At 41.1% G+C, this 27,707-nt stretch overlaps 1 protein-coding gene across 3 annotated transcripts in view; it reads left to right on the forward strand.

Moving 5' to 3' along the window:
- LOC139472259 (apoptosis-inducing factor 3-like) overlaps positions 1-26,443 on the forward strand; it is a 62,325-nt gene extending 35,882 nt beyond the window's left edge. For 2 of the 3 annotated variants that reach the window (XM_071254660.1, XM_071254661.1), the window contains exons 7-18: positions 3,661-3,773; positions 5,872-5,958; positions 7,137-7,228; positions 8,631-8,761; positions 13,964-14,079; positions 15,007-15,142; positions 16,989-17,065; positions 18,299-18,416; positions 19,575-19,673; positions 22,821-22,896; positions 24,471-24,575; positions 26,143-26,443. In XM_071254660.1, the coding sequence (XP_071110761.1) occupies positions 3,661-3,773; positions 5,872-5,958; positions 7,137-7,228; positions 8,631-8,761; positions 13,964-14,079; positions 15,007-15,142; positions 16,989-17,065; positions 18,299-18,416; positions 19,575-19,673; positions 22,821-22,896; positions 24,471-24,575; positions 26,143-26,185 (1,193 nt within the window). In that variant the 3' untranslated portion in view covers positions 26,186-26,443. Of the gene's footprint in view, positions 1-3,660; positions 3,774-5,871; positions 5,959-7,136; positions 7,229-8,630; positions 8,762-10,707; positions 10,824-13,963; positions 14,080-15,006; positions 15,143-16,988; positions 17,066-18,298; positions 18,417-19,574; positions 19,674-22,820; positions 22,897-24,470; positions 24,576-26,142 lie in introns of all 3 variants that reach the window. The other variant, XM_071254662.1, reaches the window with a different exon arrangement.
- The last annotated feature ends 1,264 nt before the right edge of the window (positions 26,444-27,707 follow it).

Raw genomic sequence — 27,707 nt, forward strand, 5'->3', positions numbered from 1 at the left:
AGATGTGTAAGTTTCCCTAAGTCCGAGAACGGGTGTTTGATTGTAAAGATGTGTAAGTTTCCCTAAGACCGAGAACGGGTGTTTGATTGTAAAGATCTGTAAGTTTCCCTAAGACCTAGAACGGGTGTTTGATTGTAAAGATGTGTAAGTTTCCCTAAGACCGAGAACGGGTGTTTGATTGTAAAGATGTGTAAGTTTCCCTAAGACCGAGAACGTGTGTTTGATTGTAAAGATCTGTAAGTTTCCCTAAGACTGAAAAGGGGTGTTTGATTGTAAAGATGTGTAAGTTTCCCTAAGTCCGAGAACGGGTGTTTGATTGTAAAGATGTGTAAGTTTCCCTAAGACCGAAAACGGGTGTTTGATTGTAAAGATCTGTAAGTTTCCCTAAGACTGAAAAGGGGTGTTTGATTGTAAAGATGTGTAAGTTTCCCTAAGTCCGAGAACGGGTGTTTGATTGTAAAGATGTGTAAGTTTCCCTAAGACCGAAAACGGGTGTTTGATTGTAAAGATGTGTAAGTTTCCCTAAGTCCGAGAACGGGTGTTTGATTGTAAAGATGTGTAAGTTTCCCTAAGACTGAGAACGGGTGTTTGATTGTAAAGATGTGTAAGTTTCCCTAAGACCGAGAACGGGTGTTTGATTGTAAAGATGTGTAAGTTTCCCTAAGACCGAGAACGGGTGTTTGATTGTATAGATGTGTAAGTTTCCCTAAGACCGAGAACGGGTGTTTGATTGTAAAGATGTGTAAGTTTCCCTAAGACCGAGAACGGGTGTTTGATTGTAAAGATGTGTAAGTTTCCCAAAGACCGAAAACGGGTGTTTGATTGTAAAGATGTGTAAGTTTCCCTAAGACCGAGAACGGGTGTTTGATTGTAAAGATGTGTAAGTTTCCCTAAGACCGAGAACGGGTGTTTGATTGTATAGATGTGTAAGTTTCCCTAAGACCGAGAACGGGTGTTTGATTGTAAAGTTGTGTAAGTTTCCCTAAGACCGAGAACGGATGTTTGATTGTAAAGTTGTGTAAGTTTCCCTAAGACCTAGAACGGGTGTTTGATTGTAAAGATGTGTAAGTTTCCCTAAGACCGAGAACGGGTGTTTGATTGTATAGATGTGTAAGTTTCCCTAAGACCGAGAACGGGTGTTTGATTGTAAAGTTGTGTAAGTTTCCCTAAGACCGAGAACGGATGTTTGATTGTAAAGTTGTGTAAGTTTCCCTAAGACCTAGAACGGGTGTTTGATTGTAAAGATGTGTAAGTTTCCCTAAGACCGAGAACGGGTATTTGATTGTAAAGATGTGTAAGTTTCCCTAAGACTGAAAAGGGGTGTTTGATTGTAAAGTTGTGTAAGTTTCCCTAAGACCTAGAACGGGTGTTTGATTGTAAAGATGTGTAAGTTTCCCTAAGACCGAGAACGGGTATTTGATTGTAAAGATGTGTAAGTTTCCCTAAGACTGAAAAGGGGTGTTTGATTGTAAAGATGTGTAAGTTTCCCTAAGACCTAGAATGGGTGTTTGATTGTAAAGATCTGTAAGTTTCCCTAAGACCGAGAACGGGTGTTTGATTGTAAAGATTTGTAAGTTTCCTAAAGACCGAAAACGGGTGTTTGATTGTAAAGATCTGTAAGTTTCCCTAAGACCGAGAACGGGTGTTTGATTGTAAAGATGTGTAAGTTTCCCTAAGACCGAGAACGGGTGTTTGATTGTATAGATGTGTAAGTTCCCCTAAGACCGAGAACGGGTGTTTGATTGTAAAGTTGTGTAAGTTTCCCTAAGACCGAGAACGGGTGTTTGATTGTAAAGTTGTGTAAGTTTCCCTAAGACCTAGAACGGGTGTTTGATTGTAAAGATGTGTAAGTTTCCCAAAGACCGAAAACGGGTGTTTGATTGTAAAGATGTGTAAGTTTCCCTAAGACCGAGAACGGGTGTTTGATTGTAAAGATGTGTAAGTTTCCCTAAGACCGAGAACGGGTGTTTGATTGTATAGATGTGTAAGTTTCCCTAAGACCGAGAACGGGTGTTTGATTGTAAAGTTGTGTAAGTTTCCCTAAGACCGAGAACGGGTGTTTGATTGTAAAGTTGTGTAAGTTTCCCTAAGACCTAGAACGGGTGTTTGATTGTAAAGATGTGTAAGTTTCCCTAAGACCGAGAACGGGTATTTCATTGTAAAGATGTGTAAGTTTCCCTAAGACCGAGAACGGGTATTTGATTGTAAAGATGTGTAAGTTTCCCTAAGTCCGAGAACGGGTGTTTGATTGTAAAGATGTGTAAGTTTCCCTAAGACCTAGAACGGGTGTTTGATTGTAAAGATGTGTAAGTTTCCCTAAGACCGAGAACGGGTGTTTGATTGTATAGATGTGTAAGTTTCCCTAAGACCGAGAACGGGTGTTTGATTGTAAAGATGTGTAAGTTTCCCTAAGACCGAGAATGGGTGTTTGATTGTAAAGTTGTGTAAGTTTCCCTAAGACCTAGAACGGGTGTTTGATTGTAAAGATGTGTAAGTTTCCCTAAGACCGAGAACGGGTATTTGATTGTAAAGATGTGTAAGTTTCCCTAAGACCGAGAACGGGTATTTGATTGTAAAGATGTGTAAGTTTCCCTAAGACCGAGAACGGGTATTTGATTGTAAAGATGTGTAAGTTTCCCTAAGACTGAAAAGGGGTGTTTGATTGTAAAGATGTGTAAGTTTCCCTAAGACCGAGAACGGGTATTTGATTGTAAAGATGTGTAAGTTTCCCAAAGACCGAAAACGGGTGCTGGACCGTGAAGCGAGAGTCACCAGAGCGTGAGGCACAGGAACAGTATAACGAGACATCGGTGGCACTATACCGCGGTAATTGAGCGGATGGTAGAGCTCGGGCTGCGCCCGGTAAACTGCATTGTTGCCCAAGATTCAATATACGACTAGCTACTGAAAACAATAAAATCTGCAAATCCTCATTGTATGTCAACCAAGTGAAAGTCGTTAGCCACGACTTACAAAATGATCATTCAGACTTTGAGGGTTTGGCAGATCCGCTCGACTGATTTGCATCGGTCGACTGGCTGTCGTCACGCTTTCGCTTCTTGTCTGAGGTTACATATCGTAGCATTGTGAAGATAATGAGGTACATCGATGATGCAAGGTATTTATGTACAGTTGTAAACACATTTTACTCAAATTAACAAGATGTTCTCAGTAATTAATCCTCGATTAATCAGTGTCAACTCAGTTTATTGCCTATTACAGTGATTGACCGATTGGACTATCGTGTAGGTACAATGTATTTACAGCAATCAAAACAAACAAAGCTTGTCAGTGTAGATAATCTTCATTGTGTTACAACTGCAGACAGAAACTGCTCAGTCCTAACTGTTGATCACGTCCGGTCAAAATTTAAGAATGTCCAGACAATACTTTTTAAAATGTCCGGACAGAAAAATTTAAATGTCCGGTAAGCAATATTTTAAACCGGACATTTGAGATTCCCAATCGGACATGTCTGGCGCATATGACGGTTTCCTGACCCCTGCATGCAACTGTATGTTGCCCTGAACATTTGTACTGGTGGAATTGATATACCAGGAGTTTTGTTCCTGTGCAATATAAGTGCAACAATCTTGAACGTGACGTTAAACCCCATCTCACCTCACCCTTCTTTCAGTGCATGACATTTCTGTTCTTCAGGACCTGCAACAGTTGAATGTGCCGAGACGTTGCGGCAGGAAGGTTTCACTGGCAAGGTTGTCATAGTAACAAGAGAGAAACATTTGCCGTATGACAGACCAAAGTTGAGCAAGGTCAGTTACACGAAATGCATTTTAACAACACTCTGACAAAAGCTGGGCCCGATTCGCAAAGAATTTGTAGCGCTTCGAACATTGTAAAAGCTGTCGTAACTTTATGACAAAAATGTTTTGAGAAAAATTATGAATGGTTGGTACCTATCGTAAATAATAACTTCTGTTGTATCTTTTGCATCAAGATGGCGGCATATTTTATTTTTTTACTCTTACGATCTGTGTACGTTGCGACCACTTTGTGGAACTGGACCCTGATCACGAATACACAAAGCTTCAGACTTGGAGTAATGTCAGTCAGAGCTCTTGATCAGCTTCCTATTTCTGTAAAATGCACAAACGAAATCCCAATTACCCATCTTATTTGAGTTACTTGCACACAAACATGCATGAAACATTTCAAAACCAAACAGTATTCCAACACAGTGTAATATCTCAATGTATCGATTTCAACTGGTTTACCTGTGTGTCGCTACATGTTTTCATCACTGACAGAATGCGGCCATCACGCCGACATAAACATAAACTCCACTGCAGTGAATAATGCCACAAAAGGGACAACATCCTGCTTATTGTCATAGATATATGTATTTCTCTGGTGTGAGTTAGGAGACGTGTTACACACTTGGGGCAGCACACGAACAGGTACAAACTAGAAGTCCCCGATACAGCAATTTCAGAAGAATCATTTTTAGAAATGTCCACCAGTTCTCATTGGTGTAAAAAAAACCCTGATAGACTGGACCCGTGTGAGAAAAAATATGTTGAATACCCAATATCTAATGTGAATGACAACTTGTTGATGTGTCCAGACATGATTATTTACAGGCATGTGTCATATATTTGGAATATTGCTGAGTGCTGTGTTAAACAACAAACACACAAACAAACACACAAACAAACAAACAAACAAAAACTCCTCTAGCTTGCTCTTGTTAATCCAGTAAGGTGTAGTGGATAGAAATCAACATTGCTTTGGAAATATGTGCATTGAAAATAATGCCAGACGTCCTCATTAATATCCTCGGTTTTGTGATATGACTAGAAACAGTGAAGTATGTCTGACAGCTGAGGATGAACTTGTCAGAGTGTGTCTGTGTGTGGAATAGAAATGTGATCAGAATATCAGTCATTATCATACCGCCATGTCAGAATGATGAGATCTGATTGGTCCACCTGATCTTGACAAAAATACAATGTATCCCGCCTTGGAGGGAAATATTTTTCTGAGGCAGAAAAAATCCTTTATGCCCCGCTTTGAAGCAAAAAGCCACACACTTTTTCTGAGTCAATGTCAGTCACATGACATAGCTGAAGTGAGCCTCAGCTCAATCGAATGGCTTAAAACCCCATGTACTCCTCGTGATTCTGCTATTCTGATATATATGTATTGTATATTGTATGTACTGTTTGATGATCTTTACATCCATTATTTATTTTCAAAATGTAATGAAATTTGGTATTTGTTTAGTTTCAACACAAATGTTCCTTATTTTGCAAAATTTAAATTTTGAGCTTGTTTTTACCTAGGATATTACTTTCTCCTTTGAAGAATCTCCAGGGGGAATAAATATCTATTATATTAATACCATCATCTCAAAAGAGGTTTATGATGTGTTTCTATTAATTTACTAGATAACTATGTATTTTGAATTTGTACAAAAATATAGACCTTGGCGGTATAGCTGTAGCGTGTTGGCTCAGTGGTCAGTGCGGTCACTCATGATGGTCAGCTCTGGGTTTAGCTCCCACGTGGCCACAGCTAAATATACAGGATGTATTCTTGGTGTTGTTGCCTAGAGTCAGAGTTTATTCTCTTTCATTCTTTGAGCACATCTGGTATTCTTCCAGTCTGAATCGGTTGTGTCCCTTGGGCACGCCGGAAACCAATGATCATGGGTTTGAATCCCGGTTTGCCCTGATTATGTTTCTAGGTTTGTCAGTACCATACCCGTGCTCGTGGGTTTCAGCAAAGTGGTAAACATCTGAGACCTGCATCACTTTGAGTTTTTCTCCCACATCAAGCTGACATGCCGTGATATAATTGGAATACTCTTCCAAGTTTGACCCAACTCACTCACTCACTCACTCTTTGCAGGCTATGGACATAAAACCAGAGGCCATTGCTCTGCGAGATGCTGACTTCTACAAGTCACATGACATCGAGATACAAATGGAGAAGGAGGTAGGTACATCGTGGACTCGTGGTTAGGGAGACTTCAGTCAACAATTAACCTATCCCCAGAGTGGAGATCACCACGCCCCAACAATCAGGGGGCATTAGCCGCCCATTGATATAAGTAGGCGGAAACACGCAGAGGGGGCCCCTCGGTTTTATCCCTTGGAATCAGGTTTTAAACCTCCTGAAACCCTAAGGGGAGTGTTTTTTCTAGCTGATAAAAACAAAATAAATCTGAAGCATTTATCAACATATTTTCCATGAATCATGGGAAACAATTGGAAAATATCTCAGCCTGCGGTATATGTACTTAGAGATTCTTAAACGTATTGATCTTATGGCGACGATAAATATGTTTGGACCATGGTGGCACTTGTGTAAGGTGCCACAATTCGCTGTGCAGAGCTGTGTTTGTCAGCTCCCAACAGTCCACTGGTGGTTGGTTTGAAGGTCTAATCTACTCAGAACATGGTCCTTGGTATGACAGGACCGCCTCCGTGGTCTAGTGGTAGAGCGTCCGCCGGAAAGCGGAAGGTCCGGTGTTCGATCCCTGACTGCGTCATACCAAACGACGTTAAAAGATGGTACTTGTTGTTCCCCTGTCTGGCGCTCGGCATTAAGGGGCTAAAACAAGGACTGGTTGGCTCGGAGTCTGTATACTGTGTCTGAGTGGGGTATTCATGTTAAACTGTGGCATGGTATCTCAGTGAGCTAGCACTATAAATCGGCATCAGTCCGGACTAGTACAAGCAGCCACACAAACACACACACGTACATGCATGTCGCTATGTAAGTGCATTTCACCTCACCTCACATCACCTTGGTATGACACCCCGGGTCGTCAATGTCTGTCCCCTAATGTCAACACCACATCCTGCCCCATCAATGTCTGTGGGGGCAGGTAGCCTAGTGGTTAAAGCGTTTGCTCGTCACACCAAAGACCCGGGTTCAATACCCGACTTGGGTACAATGTGTGAAGCCCATTTCTGGTGTCCCTGCCGTGATATTGCTGGAATATTGCTAAAAGAGGCGTAAAACCATACTCACTCACTCACTCATCACTGTCTGTCCTCTAACATTGCCTGCAGTGATAGAACACAACTACGATAAAGAGCAGCATGAAACCAAATTTGATCACTCACTCACTGAAACTAGGCTGTAATAAAATGTATGTTTCTTGTCAGGTTGTTAGTGTGGACAGCAGCGACAAATCTGTGAAGTTCAGCGATGGTGGTTCAGTCCAGTTTGATAAACTTCTCATTGCAACAGGAGGAAAGTGAGTAGAATAGAGCATTGAAGAAAGTGATTGATGTCACCAACACTTGGAGAGTCAATTGTTTGTTGTTTATCTTAAATCAGCAGTATTCCAGCTGTAAGACTACCTGTAAGTAATCGTGTCTGGATCAGACAAACCAGTGATTGATGTTGTGAGCAATGGTCCTACCACCGTTGTATGACGACCACCAGGCCCATCAAGCTGACACTTTGGACCAACATACGGGTATAGGTTGCCGGGGATCAATTTAACCCAGAATCTCCACAGGTTTAGGAGAGTGAAGATAGTTGACGTAAATTGTGGAGAGGAAGGAAAGTTTTGTCATAGACCTTCAATATTTTTGATAAAAAAGGTTCAGTGAAGAATTTAGTCAAGGTTTTAATGATGAAGATCCCAATAAAGAATTTAATAAGGTTTTAATGATGAAGATCCCAATAAAGAATTTAATAAGGTTTTAATGATGAAGATCCTGATAAAGAATTTAATAAGGTTTTAATGCTGAAGATCCCGATAAAGAATTTAATAAGGTTTTAATGATGAAGATCCTGATAAAGAATTTAAATAAGGTTTTAATGATGAAGATCCCGATAAAGATTTTATAACGTTTTAATGCTGAAGATCCTGATAAAGAATTTAATAAGGTTTTAATGCTGAAGATCCCGATAAAGAATTTAATAAAGTTTTAATGATGAAGATCCTGATAAAGAATTTAATAAGGTTTTAATGAAAATCACGATGAAGAATTTAATAAGGTTTTAATGATGAAGATCCCAATAAAGAATTTAATAAGGTTTTAATGATGAAGATCCTGATAAAGAATTTAAATAAGGTTTTAATGATGAAGATCCCGATAAAGATTTTATAACGTTTTAATGCTGAAGATCCTGATAAAGAATTTAATAAGGTTTTAATGCTGAAGATCCCGATAAAGAATTTAATAAAGTTTTAATGATGAAGATCCTGATAAAGAATTTAATAAGGTTTTAATGAAGATCACGATGAAGAATTTAATAAGGTTTTTATTATGAAGATCCCAATAAAGAATTTAATAAGGTTTTAATGCTGAAGATCCTGATAAAGAATTTAATAAGGTTTTAATGCTGATGATCCCGATAAAGAATTTAATAAGGTTTTAATGATGAAGATCCCAATAAAGAATTTAATAAAGTTTTAATGCTGATGATCCCAATAAAGAATTTTATAAGGTTTTAATGATGAAGATCCTGATAACGAATTTAATAAGGTTTTAATGCTGAAGATCCTGATAAAGAATTTAATAAGGTTTTAATGATGAAGATCCCGACAAAGAATTTAATAGGTTACAATGATGAAGATCCTGATAAAGAATTTAATAAGGTTTAAATGATGAAGATCCTGATAAAGAATTTAATTTCCTCTGTAGACCCCGAACATTGCCTATCCCTGGCCTTGACCTTCAAAACGTGTGTCAACTCCGCACACCGGGGGATGCTAACTACATCGCCAGTGCTGCCCAAGGCAAGAAGGTTGTCATCATCGGGTCATCCTTCATTGGTGAGTATCTCTGTACTATTTCCTGGTATTCACAATATTTTTTATAGAAATATTAAATTAGTACGTTTTTCTGAGGTGTAAAAATCCTTGAGATATTGCCTATGTGATGTAAAGTTTGACTTATTAATATTAAATAGCAAGCCAGCCTTTCATATTTGACAAAGAGGGATGCTGTAAAGGTTTAATGCATTAAAACGTATCATGTTGTACACCTGATGTAGTTATTCATGATATAGTTCAGTGAGTGATTATGGTTTAATGTTGCTTTTAGCAATATTCCAGCAATATCATGGCAGGGGGACACCAGAAATGGACTTCACACATTGTACCCATGTAGGGAATCGAACCCGGGCCTTCGGCATGACGAGCGAATGCTTTAATCACTAGGCTACCCCACCGCCCCTAAAAGTTAAGCATTGCGGAGTGTTTGATGTTCTAACGTTCATTTGCTTCCTTCGGTCAGGTGAATTTACAAACATCTGACTCGGATCACATTTATAAAACTGATGTTCACTGATGCAGCCTCCTTGGAGGCACAGGTGGGCCAGTTGTCTAGGGCACCACAATTACAGAGTTACCTCCCTTGGGCATGCCAGAATCCTATGATCGTTGGTTCGAATCCTGGTTTCCTCCGATTATGTTCGTCAGCACCATACCCGTGCTCGTGGGTTTCACCGAAGTGGTAAAAGTCTGAGACCTGCATCACTTCGGGCTTTCCTCCCACATTAAGCCTGACATGCTGTGATGTAACTGGAATACTGTTCAAAGCCACGTTATACCAATCTCACTCACTCACACTGTTTTATTATGAAAAGTACCGACGTAATAAGCGCCAAGGGCTCTCTCAAAATTAGAAATAGGGGGCTCTTGTTAGAATGTTATTTTGGTGAAAAAAACAGAGTTGAAAGATACATTTCGTGGTTTATGCTGACAGCCTGAAATGTTTATGTCCACAATTAAATGCTCATAATTAAGGGTGCACATAACACACGAGTGCGTATTATACGCGAATAAATAAGTGTTGTGTACATTGATCAATCGGAAGGTGGGCTAATTGGGATTGTTCACAAACCAATATCTTAGCAAATGTCGCCGTGGGGCTTATTAGAGCGGGGCGCTTATTACGGCGAATACAGTATGGTAGAATTGAAGTATTCTTGTTGTATGCATAATCTGAGTGTTTTACTGATGTTGCTGAACCCAGAGGTGTTCACTGTTACTAACATCTGTGTCTTTTTTTCTGCAACTTTCTAGCTTCACTATTTACAGCTTACGCAAACAGAACTGGATGCAGGAAATAGTTTTAGCGTGGTTTAAAGACACATACTTTTTGGGGCACAGAATCTGCCATTCTGACTTTCTACAAAATTTTGGACGAAGTTCTTTCTTTCTGTCTGTAATCCATAGGTCACAGTGTAGGGCTTTACCCTTGTGCACATATATATAATCCCATTGCATTGACGACAAATACCAGCAGGTTGTAGCTGTAGAATAGTGGTTTCAAGAAAGTATTTAGATTGTATTTATTGTTCTCTTTTCACAAACGGTGCACACCTAGTTTCTCTGTTGATGTCACAGTTGCTTGATGATCAGCACTTCGTGTTTCTTCACATTCTTGGATACCTCATCATGCACTTTGTCCTCAGTGTGGAGTTTCAGTTCCGAATAGGACCCCAGCACTCGAAACTTGTGGCCAGGGCCAACTACAATAAGACATGTATGATCTGGCTGAACGTGTGATTTCGTACGTAGATAGCAGCAATAATTGCTCATGCTGTCAACCACTGGTTTGCCTGGCCCAAATGTGACCATTCACATCCTGGTTTGATATAGCTGGAAAACTGCTGTCATAAAACAATATTCAATCACTCATGCACATTGATACATTTTTCAAGGGGAGTAATATTTTCATAAATTCACTCACTCACTCACTGTTGACTCTTCAGGGATGGAGGTAGCGTCCTGTCTGGCGGAGAAAGCCGAGAGTGTGTCTGTTGTAGATCTCATTAAAGTGCCCTTCCAGCTGACATTGGGGGACAAAGTAGGGGCTGCATTGCAGAAGGTAGAGTCAGGGTTTGCACGTGTCCTCCTAGATATACCCTCCTAGATATACCCTCCTGCTTTCCCATTAACCCTTCCCAGGATTGGCTGCTTGAGATATCACTAAGTTCTCTTTGACTCTGTTGCATGGTACGTCCTGTAGCTTCAAGCCTAAACAAAGATCTGAGGACATCCCATTACTGGTCACGTCAGAACAACCTTTCATCCAACCAATCAGAGCGTCGCTTACCAGATCAGGAAAGTGACAGTTGGAATGTGTTATCATGAAACCTTGGGAATGTTAACACAGAGTATTCCGAACCTCAGTTACAGGCTGTACGACTGATTCCGTCAAAATCTTTATCAATCTTTCGCTTCAATGGCATAAATATTTGAACGGAAGAGACTTTCTATAGCCTGTGGGAAGTACTGCCACACAATCTTGGATGTCGATTAAACATCCCGGAATGTTCTTTGTTCAGGTTTCAAATTTTGAACCGATACCTGTGTCACTATATTTTTCAAAGTGTTACGTCACCAGTTTGAAACTAGTGCCATAAAACTCGAGAAAGCTGCTTTCTGATTGGCTAATGTTGACTTCTTGTTAGTCATTTTATTGGTTGGTGAAAATTTGTGAAAGGTTGTTCTGACGCGACCTGTGATGGGATGTCCTCTTTGTTTAGCACTAGCGAGCACTAAAATCTGATTTATATGAGATTGGTTGCTTTGAGCCTGTTAATTTATATCTGTTGCTTTGAGCCTGTTCTTAGACTGTTTGATTGGCATTTAAGGCGAGGTTTAGTGATGGCATCTGTTTTGTGATTGGGGATAGGGGCATGGATGGTTCTGTCAGCTTTGCAGAATTGTTTCCATAAGGCTTGCCAGAAACCTATGATCATGGGTATTAATCCCAGATTTGACACGTATGGTCCAGTCAGCTAAGCAGAGTTGGGTCCCTTGGACATGACAGAAACCTATGACTTTAGTTCGAATCCAAGATTCACCCCGATTGTTTCCAGGTTTTTCTCAGCACCATACCTGTGTTCATGGGCTTCACAAAAGTAGTAAACGTCAGAGACTTACTTTGCTTCAGCTTTCCTCCCATATGAAACTGGCAAGTACAGTGACACAAGTACGGTGACACAAGTACGGTAACACAAGTACAGTAACACAAGTACAGTGACAAGTACAGTGACACAAGTACGGTGACACAAGTACAGTGACACAAGTACAGTAACACAAGTACGGTGACACAAGTACGGTAACACAAGTACGGTGACACAAGTACAGTGACACAAGTACGGTGACACAAGTACGGTGACACAAGTACGGTGACACAAGTACGGTAACACAAGTACGGTGACACAAGTACAGTGACACAAGTACGGTGACACAAGTACAGTGACACAAGTACGGTAACACAAGTACAGTGACACAAGTACAGTAACACAAGTAAGGTAACACAAGTAAGGTGACACAAGTACGGTAACACAAGTACAGTGACACAAGTACGGTGACACAAGTACGGTGACACAAGTACAGTAACACAAGTACAGTGACACAAGTACGGTGACACAAGTACGGTGACACAAGTACGGTAACACAAGTACAGTGCCACAAGTATGGTGACACAAGTACAGTGACACAAGTACGGTGACACAAGTACGGTGACACAAGTACAGTAACACAAGTAAGGTGACACAAGTAAGGTGACACAAGTACGGTAACACAAGTAAGGTAACACAAGTACAGTGACACAAGTAAGGTAACACAAGTACAGTGACACAAGTAAGGTAACACAAGTACGGTGACACAAGTACAGTAACACATGTACAGTGACACAAGTAAGGTAACACAAGTACAGTGCCACAAGTACGGTGACACAAGTACAGTAACACATGTACAGTGACACAAGTAAGGTAACACAAGTACGGTGACACAAGTACGGTGACACAAGTACAGTAACACAAGTACAGTGACACAAGTACGGTGTTAACCCAGCTTATACGAACCCACCGACGATATTTATGTGAAACGAAATAAATACTAAATAATAATCATTTAGAAATGCAGAAATTTGTTTACACACTATTGTGTCCAACAACGTACCAGACAGCGACCACACTGACCCTGACATTTGGGTCCCATGATGTTACAAACAAATGACATCACTAATCTCTGCCACTAAAGCTGATTAGCCATCTTCCCGAGGCAAGAGAGTTAACTGACTTTAAAAGTCCAGTTTCCACCCTTGCCGAACTAGGCTGGAAGGCCTGGGCTCGATTGTAGTGCCACCAGTGGCTATTATGAGTTATGTCCTTTCTACGCCTCTCCTATGGACCAATCAAATTCCATCTCTCGTATCACTTGCATTTGCTTCAAACAAAATGGCGGCGCCCAGCAAAGACGATCTCATCGACAATCAAGATCTGTATTGTGATGAAACGAGTCTTACATCATGAAGTGCATCAAATCATGTGAGCACCTTGATTAAAAACATCTAAAGATTAAGAAAATATCTGTTGACAACGAGTTAGCGGTTCCTTCAATCGACCAAAATCTGCATGACAGTTAATGAACCGGATTTCGATTTTGTTGCACGATTTTGATTGTACCATGCATGGAATCGTTAGTCCTGCCAAAATATAATTCCATAATACCAGCCTCGTTCAGCAAGGGTGGAAACTGGACTTTCATAGTCAGTTAACTCTCTTGCCTCGGGAAGATGGTGGTTAGCTGAACTTTTCACACTCAAGACACTGGTTATTACTGTTTACTAACTGAAAAAGTTGGAAGTTTGATTTTTTTTATGATAAATAGAATCTCACCCTTGTGTCATTTTTGTCTACTTTTTAAATATTTTTGAAGACAATCAGATGAGATTCTCTATCGACTAAATTACAAGGCTTGCCATGACAATTTCTGTAACCCTTGCACTGCACATCCTCAGGACTACATTCCCCCTCTAAAGCAAACCCCCCATAATACATACTAATGCCTTTCTGTTGAACTCTTACAGCCTGTTCTTGGTACTCCAGCATCTTGATGCAATGTTGCTATGGTTACCGGTGCATATCTAAACCCTCTGTTTCTGATAACAGTTAGTTGAATGTTTTGTTTGATGTTTTAACAAAGCAAGTGTTTTGCTGCTTCTAACTATAGGTATGGAAGTCGCTGGCTTTTTGAGTGATAAGGCCAAGTCTGTTCATGTTATTGGACGAAGCACTACTCCCCTAGCCAATATATTTGGGACGAAAATAGGAGCTGTTTTTCAAAAGGTAGTCACTCTGCATTCAAGTATATTGAAGCAGGTTTTTTTTGCACAATTTCTCAATCTTAGAGTAATATTTGTTATTCTTTGATTCTTTGAAACTTCATGATATTTATGTCTTCCTGCAGTGGTTTCGTCACGATATGGCTGAAATATTGTCGATGTGACGTTAAACTTTACCTCACTCACTCACTCCTGCAGTGGTATTGCTAAAAGCTGCATAAAACTATACTCACTCATAGTCTTAACTTCTCTAAACATTGTATGATGATTTTACTTTCTTCTATTTTCTTGAGTCTCTTGTAAAAAATAAAATGGCCGTGCTGAGCCATACTAGTGCTTTGAATGTTTGCCCTAATTTGTTTATGTTGTTTTATTTTCGACAAATCTTTAAAGTTAACATAATAAACAATTATTTGGAATAACTTTCTTGTAAAAGTCGTATATGACATCATGTGAAATAGAATGTTTGTCTCTTCAGTCAGTATAACCGTTATAACATGAGTCTACATAAATGAGGGGGAAAAGTGTCAATTTGATAGTGATTCAGAAACACATGCTCATGATATGGTCGGAATCGTACAATTGACTCAGCTTTTAGCCGAGATTTCTTATGACAATGGAAAGAATATGTCGCTTTTATTAAGAAGTTATAATGATGGATTTTCTCACAAGTTTAAGCAAGGTATAAACCATATGAGTAGTATCAACACTTTTGTCAAAAACACGACAGACACATCTTTATGCTTTATTCCAATATTAATTTCCTCAAAGAACCATTATGACCTTCAGAGACCTGAGTTGTAGCATTCGTACAATCAGAATCCTATCATTTTGTTACTGTAGGCCCAATGATATGTTTTCGTACATTGTTAAAGGAGCAAGTTGATTGCAAGTTCTTGATTGGTCAGCATGCTTTCTTTTATGATTTTAGATGCATGAAGACAAAGGCGTCGAGTTCTACTTCGAGAGAAGCGTCAAGGAGTTTGTAGGTGAAGATGGGAAGGTGACGGAGGCCATCTTGTCTGATGGAACCAAGCTGGAAGCAGATCTCTGTGTTCTCGGAATCGGTAGGCCAGGAAGTGGAATATCTCCTGTAGATAGAGCCAGGTCTTTCTGTAGTACTTGTCTCCGTGTTCTCGGAATCAGTAGGCCAGGAAGTGGAATATCTCCTGTAGATAGTGCCATGTCTTTCTGTAGTACTTGTCTCTGTGTTCTCGGAATCGGTAGGCTAGGAAGTGGAATATCTCCTGTAGATAGTGCCAGGTCTTTCTGTAGTACTTGTTGCGTTAGCATTTTCTGTCTTGAACTGTACCTAAATAAATGAAACACAGAGTAACATTTTTAAATCAAGCAGCAAACCTAGATTGCATGTAAGTACAGTATACCATATTTCCTTGACTAAAAACTGGGCCTCGAATAAATCAGGGCCTCGATAAATTGCTGTGTATTTTTTTAATACAAGGAATTATTATCTTTTAAACGCTGGGGGTAAAGAGTGCCTGAAAAAAATAGATGCCTGGGTTTTTAATCGAGGAAATATGGTACTTCTGAAAGGTGCCTGGGTTTTTAATCAAGGAAATATGGGACTTCTGAAAGGTTATTCAGCACAAACATTGAATAATAATTTATAGTGGTGGCAAAAGGGGTGCCTGTAATTCCATGCTTGTTGGAAAAGCCGTCGATTATTTTATTAGATCATTTAGTCCTGAAAGATACCTCTCCCACTGGGATGTCAGGTCAACCCAGAGGTGAACTTTGACCTCATAAACTAATGAAGGATGCATGAGATCTTGGGCCAATCAGATTTCAGCTTTCTGAAAGGATTTGTCTTCATTCCTTTTCCTCTTAAGTGTAGACACATTGATAACAATAGAAAACAAAACACAAATATTCCTTTGATGGTAATTCCCTTTGAGTCTACAGGCTACTGTGTATAGCTGTAATATAGCTGAGAGGCAGAAAACAACATGCACTCACTGTCTGCATAAGAAATGTGTGTTGTCGAGCAGTAGATGTTCTAGGTCATCTCCACTGAATCGGAACACTCATGTTCAGATCCCCACTGGTGTGAGGTGGGGCACAGCCTTGTGATAGTAGTGTAGTGATGCTCGTGAATACCTGTCCCAGGGTGAGTGAGTGAATGTGTTTGGTTATAACACTGTTTCAGTCACATTAGTTATGTCAGTTAGACACATACATTGGTGAATTTGTTATTTGAACCTGTAATCACAAGTTTTTGCCATGCTTCAAGGATTCCATCTTTCCGTGACAAGGGTGTTAACTGACAATAAAAGTCCATTTTCCACAATTGCCGAACTAGGCTTGAATTGCGTGCCTCGATCGTAGTGTCATCAGTGGGTGTTATGAGTTATGTCCATTCTATGTCTCTCCTATTGACCAATCAGATTCCACCTCTCATCTCACTTGCATTTGCTTCAAACAAAATGGTCAAGATGGCCTGATCGATATTCAAGATCTCTTTTGTAATAAAACTAGTCTCACCTCATGAAGTGCATCAAATCACTTTATAGACCCTTGATAAAAAACATGAAAAGATTTTGGAAATATCAGTTGACGCCCAATTGACGTACACACGCTTTGCAAATCAAGCAGTCAACGGAAATATGCACGTTGAAATCCATGTTTAGAACTGGATGTCTAGTTCGTAACGTGATTTTGATTGGACTATGCATAGACTTGTTATTCCAGCCAAAATGTAACTCCGTAATTCCAGCCTAGTTCGGCGAGGATGGAAACTGGACTTATTATAGTCAGTTAACTCCCTTGCCTCAGGAGGATGAAGGGATGCATTCCTGCTTGCATCAGTTTAGATGACCATGTGCCCCGGCAAGAGATAGCACACTTAACCGTCATCTCTGTGTACATTTGTCCTGCACTTGTGCATCTTTCCAGGGGTCGTGCCTGCAACAGACTTCTTGAAGGATTCCGGCATCACCATGACAACCAGAGGATTCATTACTGTGGATAAGGTGAGATATAACTCTTGTTACCCATAAGGTGAGTGAGTATGGTTTTACGCCGCTTTTAGCAATATTCCAGCAATATCATGGCAGGGGACTCCAGAAATGGGCTTCACACATTGTACCCATGTCGGGAATCGAACCCGGGTCTTCAGCGTGACAAGCCAACGCTTTAACCACAAGGCTACCCGACCGCCCCTTACCCATAAGGGAAGCCTGTTAGAGGGTATTAAGTGTTCTGTAATGCTATAAGGAATTAAGGTGTTTTTTTTCTATAAATAACTCAACTGGTGTCTTTTGATAGTTTGGGATTTTATAAAAATATATTTTTCGAGTTTAAATGGCAAGAACTTTGACTTAAGCCTGAAAATGTCACTCCAGATCTTGAAAGCCGTACAATATTTCTTCACCAACCTTGGCACATAGATAGGTGGTAAACTTGTGCCTTTTGATAGTTTGGGATTATTGAAAAATAATTTTTGACTTTCAGTAGCAATGACTTTGACTTAGACTGAAAAGTGCTCGTTTCCGGCAGGGGGGCTAATGTCTCGCACACAACCGGGCATGTCATATTGGCAAGGGTGGAAACTGGACATTTACAGTCAGTTAACTCCCTTGACTCGGGAAGATGGGATGGAGCACATGTTTCACGAGACATATTGCCTATTGTGTGAAGTACTGGTCAGAGCTCTCGCCAGTTTCCGTCAGTGTTAGAACCATGCCCTGGCTTGATGCATTGGTTGATAGTAGTGACTGCACAGCAAGGGCCACTAGTATTCATGGGTGATGGAGGATCATAGTGTTTATAAGTACTGATGACAAAGTACTGATGACGAAATATTGATGACGAAGTATTGATGACGAAATATTGATGACGAAGTACTGATGACGAAGTACTGATGACAAAGTACTGATGACGAAATATTGATGACAAAGTATTGATGACGAAGTATTGATGACGAAATATTGATGACGAAGTACTGATGACGAAATATTGATGACAAAGTATTGATGACAAAGTATTGATGACGAAATATTGATGACGAAGTACTGATGACGAAGTACTGATGACAAAGTACTGATGACGAAATATTGATGACAAAGTATTGATGACGAAGTATTGATGACAAAGTATTGATGACGAAATATTGATGACGAAGTACTGATGACAAAGTACTGCTGACAAAGTACTGATGACGAAATACTGATGACGATGTGAGTATCTTGTTTCATGGTTGACAGAGCCTCCAAACCAACATGGCAGACATCTATGCTGCTGGGGACATCGTGGAGTTCCCTCTCTTCACAACAGGGGACCAGCAAGCCAACATACAGCACTGGCAGATGGCACACCAACATGGTGAGGAGGGGTGTAGTAGACAATTCGGGGATCAGATGTGTATTACATTACCTTTAAAACATGAGTGAGATTTCCTGGTACATTTTCTTGGCAGTTACAGGAATTAAAAACTTAATTCTATAATATCAAAATGTTGCCTTGTTACATACAGATCGACCCGTGAAGATCCGGGGTAGAATAGGTCTTCAGCAACCCATGCTTGCTGTAAAAGGCTACTATGCTTGTCGTAAAAGGCGACTAACGGGATCGGGTGGTCAGGCTCGCTGACTTGTTTGATGTATGTCATCGTTCCAAATTGCGTGGATCGATGCTCATGATGTCGATCACTGGATTGTCTGGTCCAGATTCGGTTATTTACAGACCGCCGTCATATAGCTGGAATATTGCTGACAAACAACAAAACACACAGATTCTAAGATCCTAATCACTGGAATCTGAACCAAAACCATTAGAGAAATTCGTCCTTGTCATAAGATGAGGATTGGATCACGATGGCTGCTTGATTTGCAGACAGCAAATAAGCTGAATGTGTGTTTGTGTCTGTCAGGGGTTTCTCTGGTCAAGGCTTAATGAATGTCAAGCTGTTGTGATCATAATGTGAAAACTGCTGCTATTAATGTAGAACACCAGAAACCACTTGGTCAAAATGAGATGTAATTCCCCAGTATACAGTAAATACAAAACCTACTTCCCCTTCAGACCATGAAAATATATGAGACATAATTCCCCAGCAGACAGTGAATATGAGGTATAATTCCCCAGTATACAGTAAATACAAGACATTATTCCCCAGCAGACAGTGAATACAAGATATAATTCCCAAGCAGGTGGTGAATATGAGAAAAAGTAGGTACAATTTATGGATAACAACTTCTTTAATACTGTAAAGGCGACCTTTTGGTATAGATCCTTATACCGTTGTCAAGCAAGACTGGACAATGGTTGCTTCACAACGGTATAAGGATCTAAAACCAAAATGTTGCCTTTTTAGTGTTAAAGAAGTTGTTATCCATAAATTGTGGCTACTTTGTCATCCGTCAACTTCTAAGTAATGCCTATCAAACGATTCGGTGTATATGAGATATAATTCCCCAGCAGAATGTGAATATGAGACATAATTCCCCAGCAGACAGTGATGGTATTAACTGTTAACTCCAGGTCGCACAGCAGCCCTCAATATGCTGGGGAAGACGACCGAGGTGCACAGCGTCCCCTACTTCTGGACGGTGCAGTACGGCAAGAGTGTCCGCTATACGGGTGAGTCATCCACAGTCAGGTCACCTGTGCTTGTGTTAGGAAGGGTAGGATGTGTGTTTTTCAGTGGAATAAAAATAAATGCTTGAGTTTTCTATTCACCTTTTAATATCCCACAATTACATTTTTACATATTTACATACAAAACCAAACACGAAATTAGTAGTATTGTCCTTTACAAAATCGGGGTGGTCGGGTAGCATAGTGGTTAAAACGTTCGCTCGTCACGCCTAAGACCTGGGTTCGATTCCTGACATGGGTACAACGTGTGAAGCCCATTTCTAGGGTTCCCAGCCTTTATATTGCTGGAATATTGCTAAAAGCGGTGTAAAATCAAACTCACTCACTCACTTGCAAAATAACTTCGAATGTGACTGAAGGTTAACAATAAACAACGATGTCATACTGACTATGATGAGCTTCATCAAACGATACGTTCTACTGTCGTCACCACTACGGTTAAAGCTAGACACCTTTAAAGATACATGTTTATATATCACAAACATTCAGGCAAAGCAAGTGCATTTTAATGTGTTTTTTTTCGCAGTGCTGAATGTGTTTGTGATGCAGTTCATTTCCTGAAAACAAACCTATTAAACAAACAGTCACTGAACAGTTATTCTAAGCGTTCCCCCGATACACATTGAAATCACGTGCACCGTGAAGTTCAGTCTGCGAGTTGATTACATCGTTGTTGTATTTCAACTACACACCAGACAAGAACAGTTCTTCCGTCCGGTGTGACTGAACAGATAATCATCATTCTTGAGAGAAATTAACATCATAAATCAATTTCTTCTCTGTTGGGAACTGATATATACTCACTGCCAAAAGAAATGCAAACCATTGAAACATGTGGAGAAGTATGTACGTTAAGAAGAGATGTTTCCAATGTGTACCAATTAATGACAAAACTAACAATCAGTCAAGTGTTACTACAGTGTCCTTATTCTTATCACGATGTGCTGTACGTGATTTCCAAACTTTGCATGCTGATCCTGCACGAGAGTGAGTGAGTGAGTTGGGTTTAACACTGCTTTTAACAGTATTACAGTTATATCGTGGCGTGTCAGCTTAATGTGGGAGGAAAGCCCGAAGTGATGCAGGTCTCAGACGTTTACCACTTCGGTGAAACCCACGAGCACGGGTATGGTGCTGACAAACCTAGAAACATAATCGGGGCGAACCGGGATTCGAACCCACAATCATAGGTTTCTGGCGTGCCCAAGGGACGCAACTCTGCACAGCGAATCGCGGCGCCTTAGACGACTGGGCCACCCGTGCCACCTCCTGCACGAGACAAATGGTACATCACGAGTCATGGATCTATGACATCATATGTGATGCGATCATGAGTATCAGTTCACACAACATACCAGTATGTTCGTGTGTGCATCGAGCCCTACAATATCTCTTGAATATGAGTAATTCTTCATATATTAACCAACATAAATGATATTCGCGTTTCTTTTGGCGGTGAGCGTATATATTCAGAAATGATGTGATAACTAAACACTAACTGAAACTGTTTTCCACAATACTGCATGTGACCTGCGTGTGACCTGCGGGTGACCTGCGGGTGACTGACATTGATATGTGTGACTGACTGACATTGATGGGTGAGACTGTGACTGACACTGATGGGTTTGACTGACTTTCATTGATGGGTGTAACTGTGACTGACATTGATGGGTGTGACTGTGACTGACATTGATGGGTGTGACTGTGACTGACATTGATGGGTGTGACTGTGACTGTCATTGATTGGTGTGACTGACATTGATGGTTGTGACCTTGACTGACATTGATGGGTGTGACTGTGACTGACATTGATGGGTGTGACTGTGACTGACATTGATGGGTGTGACTGACATTGATGGGTGTGACTGTGACTGACATTGATGGGTGTGACTGACTGACATTGATGGGTGTGACTGTGACTGACATTGATGGGTGTGACTGTGACTGACATTGATGGGTGTGACTGTGACTGACATTGATGGGTGTGACTGACATTGATGGGTGTGACTGTGACTGACATTGATGGGTGTGACTGTGACTGACATTGATGGGTGTGACTGTGACTGACATTGATGGGTGTGACTGACATTGATGGGTGTGACTGTGACTGACATTGATGGGTGTGACTGTGACTGACATTGATGGGTGTGACTGACATTGATGGGTGTGACTGACATTGATGGGTGTGACTGTGACTGACATTGATGGGTGTGACTGTGACTGACATTGATGGGTGTAACTGTGACTGACATTGATGGGTGTGACTGTGACTGACATTGATGGGTGTGACTGACTGACATTGATGGGTGTGACTGTGACTGACATTGATGGGTGTGACTGACATTGATGGGTGTGATCTTGACTGACATTGATGGGTGTGACTGTGACTGACATTGATGGGTGTGACTGTGACTGACATTGATGGGTGTGACCTTGACTGACATTGATGGGTGTGACTGACTGACATTGATGGATGTGACTGTGACTGACATTGATGGGTGTGACTGTGACTGACATTGATGGGTGTGACTGACATTGATGGGTGTGACTGACTGACATTGATGGGTGTAACTGTGACTGACATTGATGGATGTGACTGTGACTGACATTGATGGGTGTGACTGTGACTGACATTGATGGGTGTGACTGACATTGATGGGTGTGATCTTGACTGACATTGATGGGTGTGACTGTGACTGACATTGATGGGTGTGACTGTGACTGACATTGATGGGTGTGACTGTGACTGACATTGATGGGTGTGACTGACATTGATGGGTGTGATCTTGACTGACATTGATGGGTGTGATCTTGACTGACATTGATGGGTGTGACTGACTGACATTGATGGGTGTGACTGTGACTGACATTGATGGGTGTGACTGTGACTGACATTGACGGGTGTGACTGTGACTGACATTGATGGGTGTGATCTTGACTGACATTGACGGGTGTGACTGTGACTGACATTGATGGGTGTGACTGACATTGACGGGTGTGACTGTGACTGACATTGATGGGTGTGACTGTGACTGACATTGACGGGTGTGACTGTGACTGACATTGATGGGTGTGACTGTGACTTGCATTGATGGGTGTGACATATTGATGGACATTGTGTATCTTCAGGATATGGACCTGGCTATGATGATGTTGTCGTCCATGGAGATCTGGAAGCGCCAAAATTTGTTGCTTTCTACACAAAGTAAGTACTGCAACAACATTCTAATGTAGTGGATTGAGCGTCTGCTCGGAGAGCAAACGGTTGGTGGTTTGATCCCAAGCCCTCTCATACCAAAACATGTTTAAATATGGTACTTGTTCTTTCTCTGCCTGGCTTGGTAAGCCAATCAAATACCAGGGCATCAGTTTATTATTTATCAGCAATTCATTTCACATGCCAGTGTCTATGTTGCAGCTGCAACATTGCTGACTGCAGCATTGGAATACACTCACTCTGTCTCAGCTGTGAAGGTTTTGTGACCCGTGAAGATCCGGGGTAGAATAGGTCTTCAGCAACCCATTCTTGCCGTAAAAGGCGACAAACGGGATCTGGTGGTCAGACTCGCTGACTTGGTTGATGCAAGTCATCGTATCCCAATTGCGTGGACCGATGTTGATGATGTCAATTACTGGATTGTCTGGTCCAGACTCAATTGTTTACAGACCGCCGTCATATCGCTGGAATATTGCTGAGTGCGGCATTAAGATCATATTGTTCATATTGCCATTAAAATACTTAAAAATATACTTAAAAATATACTTGCTTCAAAATAATGCACTTTGTGTGTAGTGTTTGAATGTCATGATTGGTGTGTGTCTGATGATTAGTCTGTGTGATAGTGGGTTTGGGATCACCAAAATTACAGCTGATGCATCACATGCTTGTGTGGCCTTGGTACACCCAGCTGAAGCCTCTGTTGTACAGCTCATCGTTCCTGTAATGCATGGCCACTGTCTGCCTGCTCCATGTTCCCATGTTAGTTGTAGTAAACCCAGCTGAAGCCTCTGTTGTATAGCTCATCGTTCCTGTAATGCATGGCCACTGTCTGCCTGCTCCATGTTCCCATGTTAGTTGTAGTAAACCCAGCTGAAGCCTCTGTTGTATAGCTCATCGTTCCTGTAATGCATGGCCACTGTCTGCCTGCTCCATGTTCCCATGTTAGTTGTAGTAAACCCAGCTGAAGCCTCTGTTGTATAGCTCATCGTTCCTGTAATGCATGGCCACTGTCTGCCTGCTCCATGTTCCCATGTTAGTTGTAAAGCCTTAGTAAATCCAGCTGAAGCCTCTGTTGTACAGCTCATCGTTCCTGTAATGCATGGCCACTGTCTGCCTGCTCCATGTTCCCATGTTAGTTGTAAAGCCTTGGTAAACCCAGCTGAAGCCTCTGTTGTATAGCTCATCGTTCCTGTAATGCATGGCCACTGTCTGCCTGCTCCATGTTCCCATGTTAGTTGTAAAGCCTTAGTAAATTCAGCTGAAGCCTCTGTTGTATAGCTCATCGTTCCTGTAATACAAGGCCACTTTCTGCCTGCTCCATGTTCCCATGTTAGTTGTAGTAAACCCAGCTGAAGCCTCTGTTGTATAGCTCATCGTTCCTGTAATGCAAGGCCACTTTCTGCCTGCTCCATGTTCCCATGTTAGTTGTAAAGCCTTGGTAAATCCAGCTGAAGCCCCTGTTGTATAGCTCATCGTTCCTGTAATACAAGGCCACTTTCTGCCTGCTCCATGCTCCCATGTTAGTTGTAAAGCTAGTACTGACTGCTTTCCTTCTTCAGAGGAGAGACTGTGGTGGCAGTGGCAAGCCTGGCCTTTGACCCCATCGTGTCCCAGGCGGCCGAGCTGATGCTGAATGGGGGAACCATCACCAAGGAGGAGATCAAGTGAGGAACTGTTTGTTTACTGTCATGGCACACACAGATCATGTGGCAGAAATATCATATAGATCAGTAGGACTCGCATGTCATAGAGGATGTTGTATGTCAAGTGAAATATCCTGTTTCTCTCATCTGGTGACGAGAGAAAGGAACTATTTTCCTTCACCCTGTCACTTGATGAAAGAAATGTATTTCACTTGACATGGAATATCCTATTCATTTTATACTTTTTGTGGAGTAGTCTACCGGAAATTCTTTTTTTTTCATTACAAATGTGAAACCTTGAAACGTAAATTCTCCCTACCTAACAAGGAGGGACATTGCACCAATTGCAACTCAAAAAGTAGTTACCAAAAATAAACTAAAGTGATAAAAAATGATTGAGGTCACTAGAATTGATACATTTCGATATGATGATATACAAACTCAACTTCATCAAAAATATTCTTGAAATCTATGAGAGCTGTTTGTCTGAGACCTGCGTCACTTAGGGCTTACCTCTTAAATCAAGCTGACACACTGTGATATAACTGGAATACTGTTAAAAGCGGTGTTAAAATCCAACTTCCTCACTCCATGCACTATAAAACCGCCTCCGTGGTCTAGTGGCCCGGAGAGCGAAAGGTCCGGGGTTCGATCCCCGGCTGCGTCATACCAAAAGACGTTAAAAGATGGTACTTGTTGTTACCCTGTCTGGCGCTCGGCATTAAAGGGCTAAAACAAGGACTGGTCGGCTGGGAGTCAGTATACCGTGTCTGAGTGGGGTATTCATGTTAAACTGCGGCATGGTATCTCAGTGTGCTAGCACTATAAATCGTCATCAGTCTGGACTAGTACAAGCAGCCACACACACGTGCATGCACGTCGCTATGTAAGTGCAATAATCTTGGACGCGACGTTAAATCCAACCTCCTCACTCCATGCACTATAAAGAGGCTAAGTGGCGGGTACCAGTACATATATTTACACATACACAGAAGGTTGTCACAGGTGATACCAGTAAGAAGCCTCGACTGTATTGTGTGGGTGATTCACCTTGACCTCACCACAGACTTTTACGTCCGTGACGTCACATGTCACCCAGGAGAGAAAGTACTTACGGTATTCCTGTCTCACACAATCTGGACAGATAATATAGACCTTGTGAAAGAGAAGCTTTTGAGAAAAGTTTTAAATTTGGAGTAGAGACACATGGGTTCAGGTGGTAGCGTCTTCCACTCTGCTGCTGCTACTGTTGTTACTGCTGCTGCTGTTGCTGCGTAGACCTGTGATGATGTAGTGATTGTTGAGATGACTAATAATTGCTGATTCTCATATCCAAGTGGTCAGGTTGGTTGGCACAAGGCTGCCAATATGCCAGTATGCACGGAGAGGTTAAGCACAGGGTCTTGTATGTGATTCTATGAGGATTATTTCTGAGTGTTTAAGAACCAAAATGTTGAAGGAAATCATCACGACAGAGACTGAATGACCTAAGTTGGCCAAATGCTAGAAATACTAGAGGAAATCATCAACGTGACCATGGTAACTGGATATTTAGTTTATAACGGCATATTCTGTTTCTTTTTTTCAGGGATGACCCTAAATCGTGGACAAGTCGACTTCAGAACTTCTGACCATCTTTCCATTCCAAATCAAACTTGTAAAAATCATGACGTAATGTATATTTCAGTTCTATATGAATGTACAATGTTACATTTGACCAGACATGCACGTGCTATGATGATGATTGATTGAGGTGAATATTCTTATTACTGCTGAGAGATGACACTGAGAGGATTACCCGGTAGTATTGAATAACTGACTATTTCTTACATCTGTATTTATGTGTGAATATATGAATGTGCTATCAAGAAATAAAAAGTTGAAATGTTCCTTGTGATTATTTGTTGTCTGACACCACACTCAGCAATATTTCAGCTGTTTGATGGCAGTCTGTAAACAAGAGGCCCATAGGGCCGGTATCGCTCACCTCGATATTTTCGCAATCATGAAAAAATATACAATTGCATTGTACGTGTATATGATACTGCAAATATTTCGTAATTTTGACTCTGTCAGCATGTTATGATCCAGGATCTTAGGCATTGGCATATATATGTATTATTCTCTTCATAACAAACAAATGTATACAATGTATCTGTTTATTACCAGGTGGGGATAATATCGGTTTGCATGTTATGGTCTAGGTTCTAACTCCTTTGAGGGTGCCGGACCGATGAACAGAAGGGTTCAGTCCCTCCATTTCTCCATTTTGAATCCCCACCATTGGAGAAAGATATCAACCATATTTGGTTGGAAACAATCTCTTGACGTTGAAAGCAATAACGCCCCTCCATTTGTACAATTTTTAATCCCCACCAACTAGGGTATTTCCAGTCAAATTTCATTAATTTCTAATTAGTGGTTCAGAAGCAGAAGTCGTTGGAAAAAATTGTTGACATACAGACAATGGTGAGCGACTAATCGAGTCTGGACCAAACAATCCAGGGATTGACATCATGAGCATCGATCTATGCAATTGTGATGCGATGACATGGCTTAACCAAGTCAGTGAGCCTGACCACCCGATCCCGTTAGTCGCCTCTTACAACAAACAAAGTCGCCTTTTATGGCAAGCATGGGTTGCATGGGGCTGGACCAGACAATCCAGTGATTGATATGACAACTCGCAATCAACCAAGTCACTAAGTCTGACCATCTGATCCAGTAAATCTTCTCCTATGACCAGCATACATTGCTTGGGACATGTTCTAACCCAGTGAGGGGGCACGGGTGGCCCAGTAGTCTAAGGCGCCACGATTCGCTGTGCAGAGTTGCGTGAAGATCCGGGGTAGAAGAGGTCTTCAGCAACCCATGCTTGCCGGCGACTATGCTTGTTGTAAGAAGTGACTAACGGGATTGGGTGGTCAGGCTCGCTGACTTGGTTGATGCATGTCATCAATCCCAATTATTTTCTTATCTTGTTCCTGCTATTCTTCCTGTGAAATTTCTGTATTTGATAACTAAATCTGTTTTCACGTTCCTTATGGAAACACAATAACAAAGAACATTTTCATATTAACTTTAATTGCAAGACCAAGCTAAGTGCATGTTTTCACCAGCCTTCGATGCAATCTCATGAATAAGATACAAACA

The sequence above is a fragment of the Haliotis cracherodii genome, unplaced genomic scaffold, assembly GCF_022045235.1.
Source record: "Haliotis cracherodii isolate W230 unplaced genomic scaffold, xgHalCrac1.p SCAF_24, whole genome shotgun sequence".
In the NCBI taxonomy this organism is placed as follows: Eukaryota; Metazoa; Mollusca; class Gastropoda; order Lepetellida; family Haliotidae; genus Haliotis; species Haliotis cracherodii.